This window comes from Panthera tigris, chromosome D4 (assembly GCF_018350195.1).
Source record: "Panthera tigris isolate Pti1 chromosome D4, P.tigris_Pti1_mat1.1, whole genome shotgun sequence".
In the NCBI taxonomy this organism is placed as follows: domain Eukaryota; kingdom Metazoa; phylum Chordata; class Mammalia; order Carnivora; family Felidae; genus Panthera; species Panthera tigris.
In genome coordinates this window covers 70,276,536-70,282,944 of record NC_056672.1, presented here as the reverse complement: position 1 = coordinate 70,282,944, position 6,409 = coordinate 70,276,536, and the positions used below count along the sequence as shown (strand labels likewise).

The window sequence follows — 6,409 nt, the reverse complement described above, 5'->3', positions numbered from 1 at the left end:
TATCACACCCCCTGGATCCCATCCAGTTCACCTCCAGAATGACTCCTAGAGTTCAGCTGTGACCTTCTTTCTAATGTCTCCCGTAGGTGTGCTGGGAAATTGGGTTCTCCGGAAGCCTCATGTTAGGACCAGATAGAAAGCGACTTAGTTGACCAAAGGATGCAAGGACAGACCCCCTGATGCAGGGGCAGAGAGTCTAGGATTCAAAGGGGATACAGAGAGGGTGCGGCTGGCAAGCAGGGGTGAGGGCGCACCTCTCGCTGTGGGTAAGATAAACACCAGCTCACTGCTAGGTTGGAGAATGCTGAGACCAAAGAGGCAGGTGGGAATGTCAGAGAGCTGGGGCTCCCCTGCGCTCTGTCCCAAGGCGGACTTTGGGGTTGGGCTTTCTTCTGGGATGTGCGCGGTGGGTGAGTGGAGACTTGGGGCTCCCTTCCTACTGGGGTTCCCTAGGGCATGGCTGCAGCATGCACCTCCCCGAGGCACCAGCTTTGTGAGTCCTCAGAAGGCATTCTTTTTTCCAGCTGCAAACCAAACGGACAGGTTTGCCCATGAGCCTCCAGGTTTCAGTCCAAGAGGTGGGAGCTGAAGAGGCACCTGGCTTTGCCCTGCAGCAGCTCCAGCCCCGCTGGGAAACCCGAGACTTCGCAGGAACTCCAGGAATTAAACTCTAAACATCGGGATTGAGCAGAGAAGGACCTGGAGTACGAGGCCTCCTTGGGCGCCCAGAAGGCTTCTGAGCAGCTGTGCTTGCCTTGTTCTCTCTCCCTGGCTCCTCCCTCCTCCCCTTAGCCCCCTGTCTTACCACCTTCCTCCTCTGTTCCTTCCTTCCCTCTTGGGGATCCCTTTTGACTTCCTCCCCAATCTTCCTCTCCCCCCTGACTCTTCCTTTTCCTCTTACCTTCCCCTCTCCCGCCTTCCCCTCCCCCACCTCCCTCTCACCCCGCTTTTCCCCTTGCCTGAGCTTTACTCCTTCCCCACCTTCCACTTGGCCCTGCCTTCCCCTCCACTGTCCCCCATTTCCCTTACCTTTCCCTCCCTCTCCTCTTCCCCTCCTCCCTTACCTTTCCACCTGCTCTCCTCACTACCCTCCCACCCTCCGCCTCTCCTTCTCTCCCCTCCCACGCCCCACCCACCACTGTTTGCTTTTCTCCCGGATCTGGATGAAGGGGTTGCCCTGCCCATGCCCTGCCCTGCCCCATTTGTGGTGGCTGGGGTCTTGCTTCATGGCTGAGGGCTCGGGGACTCAGGCCCCGGGGAAAGGGCCCCGGCTCAGCATCCAGCTCCTGAGAGCCCAGTACGAAGGCTTGCGTCGGCAGCAGAAGGCCCAGGCCCACCTGGTGGTGCTCCCGAAAGGTAGGGCTGTGCAGGTGCCGGGGCTAACGTGGAGGGAGTGGGCCTGATGGGTGGCTGGGCTGCAGGCAGGGGAGGCGGGGGCTACGGGAGCCCTCCTGGTGGGGAAGAGCAGGGATGCCAGCAGAGGCAGAGCCAGAGCCGGGAGGCCGGTTCAGGGCGGCTCTGCTTGGCTTAGTTCCCCTGCCAACTGACCCAGCGGCCTCAGCCAGGCAGCTGGCCGGCTGCCCGCTGTACCCGGCCTCTGCTCTTATGTTCTCACCTTGTAGGACTGTTCTGCCTGGTGGACGGGTGGGGGGAGGGCGGCGGTTGGTGCCCCTGCTGGGCCAGTGGGGAGCCGGTAGCTCTTCCTGGCTGGGTCTCACGTCCTGCAAACCTGAGAAACTGGCTCTGGAGAGAGCAGACGTGGCATTCCCAGGAGGCCGGGTGCAGGCCAGAGGCAGCACAGGGCTTAGGGACTCAGGAGGCACCCTGGCTCATGGAGCTTGCTCATCATAGTCTCAAACAGCAGCCAAGGAAGCAGGAGATACAGAAGCCTCAAGGAGAAAAGTCTCTTCCCTCTGGGAACTCAGATTTTATTCCTGGAGAAAGTTTGCGGCACAAGGCTCAATCCCAGCCCTTCCCTCTAACAGAGGAGTGACTGGGTCAAGGGAGGTGGAAAGGCTAATGCTGCTCCTGGCGGGGGGTGGGGGGGGGTGGGTTCACCACCGAGCTGAAGGCACCCGTTTCTCCTTTGGGCTCTTGCCAGCCAGTGGGTTCTGTCTGAACCGAAATGGCAGAGTCAAATAGCCCTTCATCTCTGCAGGGCATACACTGAAAGGTTCCTAAAGCCCTAGCCCACCCTCAAAGGTGTTTATTCATTCAGTCATTCAGCAAACATTTATTAAATTCAACTACTAGCAAATGAAAGTACCATGCTTAACACACCCATGATTCAGACTCACAACGAATCCCCATAACTGGCGTGTCCCAAAGATAACTTGAACTCGACCTGCCCCATTGAACTCACCGTCCCCTGCCCCAACCCCCTACTTTGGCTCTTTCTGCTAGGCTCTGTAACTCAGTGCCCTTCTCCCCTAGCGTCATGTGATCACTTAGGACCGGGTAGCTTAACCACAGATGGGCTGGCCAGGCACTGCTTTGTCAGGAAAGACTCCTGATTCCCAGGCCAGGTCAGCCACTCTGTGGGATCTGTTTTGGGGTCAGGGTCCAGGTGTACCTCCCACTTTAGTCCTTTTCCTCGGTCTCTGTGGACCACGGGCTGTGATGGACAGCTAAGGAGGCTCCTCTCTGCCACCAAGACCTGCCTGTTCACCTTAACATAGCGGAGAGGACACTAGTTCCTGGCTTCTCCCGTCACGTCCCCTCCTCCTCTGTTCTCAAATAGGTACATAACATTTTGACTATTTGTGAAGGTTTTCGTGCTGAGAAAAACCGTGCGGTCCTCAAATGGGAACAGATGTCCAGTCTCACCACTGTTGGCAGAGATGGCCACACCAGTCCTGTTTTCTTAGATTCCCAGAACTGGAGCTCAGGGCTTCCTGCTGCCTTGAGACCTCCGACACCAGCTCCCCACCCCTGCAGAACACGTGCCCGAACACTCACTTTGTCCTGTACGGGGCCTCGTTGCTGTGACACATGCCTGCATACTCAAGAGAGCTTCATGGACAATTCAGAGGGAACTCCGGGCTGGTCACAGACCTGCTGTCCTGGGAACGTGCCTTCCAGTCATCCCCACCACCTTCTCTGCCACCAAGGGTTGACAATACACTATCACGTGCCACAAGGTGGTAAATATACATCCCCAAGAAAGAAGAGGGACATCAGTCTGGATCCTCACCCCTGCAGCCAGTTCAGGGAAGCAGTGGGAGCTGCTAATGTGTTCTCAGAACTGTGTCTGTGGGAGGGGAGAAGGGGAAGGGCCAGTCGTCCAAAAGGAGCATCCTCTACCTTGGGTGGGAAACCTGTTGTTTGAATCCCGGAACAGAAAACCCTGTAAGAGTAACCTTTTCCCCCGGCCGGTGCGTGTGAACCTGTACCTACCATTTCTGTCAGCTTGACATGCTAGCTCCCCAGCTCATCGCAGTTAAGTCCTGGAGTCTGTCATTAAACTCAGTTCTGCTTGAGATTTTTCTTCATAGCATTGGTTACCACCTGCGATTTTATTATAATATAGTCGCTTGCTAGAATGACTATAGAATACTTTCTGTATAAATTATTAAATTATATAATATGATATCTGTATAGAATATATAACATATTCTACCCCACTAGAACCCATCCATGAAGATGCAGATTTTGTCTCAACGTTTACTGCCGTATTCTCAGAACCTAGGATAAATAGTCCCTGGCATATAACGAGTGCGCGATCAATATTTGTGGAATGAATGAATAATTGTGCCTGAGCGTGTGTTAGAGAGCTTGTGTGGGTGTGAATGTGTGGGCATGGGAGGGAATGCACATGTGTGAACATATGTAAGTGGGGTCATATGGGACCCACGTATGTGTGTGTCCCACGTATGCAATGTACCGGCCGCCTGGCTTCCTTGACGTTTTGGGATCATATTCCTTCAGCTTGAAAGCTCTGAGACCCCTCAAAGGCGAGCTGCCCATGTACGTTCTGGTGGTGACCCTGCTTGTGCCTTGCTTTGTCAGGAGGGTACGCGTCTGCTCCTGCAGAGTCCATGGTCAGTGCTGTTTGGATTAACAAGGAGAGAAGGTGTTCCCTGTCCCTGGAGGAGGCAGATCCTGAAGCAGAGGTGATGCTGGAGGAGGCTGACAGAGGCTGTCTTCAGGTCCCCGAATCTCCATGGCACAAGCACCTAGAGATGCACCGCTGGGTCCAGACCTTCCATCAGGAAACCGGTCTTCAAGTGAAACACAAGGGCAAGCTCATGGGGTCCGAGCAAAGGCTCCCTCAGGAAGGAGACCCGGGCTCGTTTGAAAACAATCAGATGACTCAGCAAGGGACCAGCATTCTAGAAACAGCCCTGCATGAATGTCAGGAGGACAATGTCCAAACAAAGGCAGCGGGATCTGGCTTAAATATCGGCATTCAGTGCCCTCCTTCCATAAAGAACCCACACAGGTCTGAAAAACCAGCTCACTATCCATTTCCCCAGAGGAAAACTCCCAGGATCTCTCAAGCTGCCAGGAACCTGGGCTTATATGGCCCAGCCTGAGGCTTTCTACTCAGCCAAATGTCTCAACTTTGAAACTATGGATGACCTCATCAAAGAACACGGGAGGCAGAGCCACAGCTAGGGCCTCTAGCTATGCACAAGAGCTAGACTAACTCAGTTGCAAGGATTCTGAACTTCATGGTGGACACACAGTCTTGCCCTTCAAAAAAGAAGAGATTGCCTAGACCAGATTGCACACAGTCCAGGATGAAAGAGGGTTGTCTAATCGATGCGATGTGGCTTTATTCTGCTTGTATACAAAGACCTTGCTATGGAGCCCTAGATGCCCATTCTTTGGGGAGGCCCAGTAAGACACCTCCTCTGTCCCTAGAAAAGGGAATTTGCAAACATAACACAGGCGCCCTAGCCAATGGAATGCCTTAGCAGTGCCCTGGAGTCAACAGGCGTGGGCAGTCTTGTTTTCAGTATCTTCTGATGATTTCTCACATGATCTGGAGAAGATGAGCACTGAGAATTGCCTTTTTCTGGTTACTGTGCCTGGAGGCCAGCTCACTTAGAAGTCACTGCATTCATTGGGAGTGACCACACCATTTCAGCTAAGACTCCCAAAGTATGGTCACTGGGTTAAACAAACAAACAAACAAACAAACAAACCTACTGTTTTGTGTGTTAAGGGTGTTTAGGCCATCTCTCACCTCTCACTGAGACTGCACATTCCAGACCAACCATTGGTTTATTTCCTTGTCTCTCTCCCTCTATTCTTCCCTCCCTCCCTCCCTTTCCTTACCTTTCTTTTCCTCTCTTCCTTCCTTCTATCCTTCCTCCCTTCCTTCCTTTCTTCCCATTTGTCTGTCTTCTCATCCCCCCCCCACTCTCTGTCTCCTAATTAAGTTCTTATTAAACACTGCCAGTGATTGAAGATATATAGTAGTTGGAGCCTGAGCAGGAGACAAAGAAATGTTACTATTGGAAAATATGTAGTCCCCACAAACTTCTTCCTCTTCAGCTGAATTTGAAGAACTCAGATCCTTCCTGGGGTATTTTAAACTCAAGAAAAAGTGAACCAGGTGTTACTTGAGTGATGAGAAGAAAGTCAGTCTTTCTTGGTTAATGTCTAACTTTAGGAATGATATTTAAACACACCGAAGGTGCCTTTCCCTCATATCAGATAATCGCTCTGTAAAGTTTCATTTGTATTTTCCTCTTTTTCCCCAATGGCGATCCTGTCTTGTCCATCTTCATCCAGAGTTGTTAACTAGCTGTGTCATTACCTGTGAAAGATACATATGTGCCTGCTCATTGGATCACCCAGAAATTCACTGCAGTGTGGGGGTTTGTTGCATTTTTTTGTGAATAATTCTTAAGAGCCACAGTTAAATTTTTTTTAGTCTAATGAAAAATAAGGGAATTTTCTGAAAAAACTTTGTCCTTCACTTTTGTCATAAAGAGGATTCCCAGGGGCTCCTGGGTGGCTCATTCAATTAAGCGTCCAATTCTTGATTTGGGCTCAGGTCATGATCTCACTGCTTATGAGATTGAGCCCTGTGTGGGGCTCCATGCTGGGAGTGGAACTTGCTTAAGCATCTCTCTCTCCCCCCCTCCCTTTCCCTCTGCCTCTCCCCTGCTTGTGGCTTTCTATAAATGAATGAATGAATGAGGATTCCCATAAGTAACCCCTCTTTCTACAATGTATCAGTCAGACAGGCTATGTTTTGCTGCGGAAACAAACCGTCAAATCTTACAACAGAATTTTTTTTTTCACTCATGAAAAGTCCATGTGGATTTGGGCAAACTTCCCAGGGCAGCTCTCGTGCATATATGGCTGAGAGTTCAGGCTGCTTCAGCATCATGGCACCTACGATATCAATACTGGGTTCCTTCATCACTGTAGCAGGAGAAGAAAGCCAGGTACA

General features: G+C 51.8%; 1 protein-coding gene across 1 annotated transcript; it reads left to right on the top strand.

Moving 5' to 3' along the window:
* Positions 1-1,163: 1,163 nt before the first annotated feature.
* Positions 1,164-5,268, top strand: CD4H9orf152 (chromosome D4 C9orf152 homolog). Its single transcript, XM_007094484.3, has 2 exons — positions 1,164-1,356; positions 4,009-5,268. Exons 1-2 carry the CDS (start codon positions 1,164-1,166, stop codon positions 4,533-4,535), a joined length of 720 nt encoding a protein of 239 aa, XP_007094546.1. The 3' UTR covers positions 4,536-5,268.
* The last annotated feature ends 1,141 nt before the right edge of the window (positions 5,269-6,409 follow it).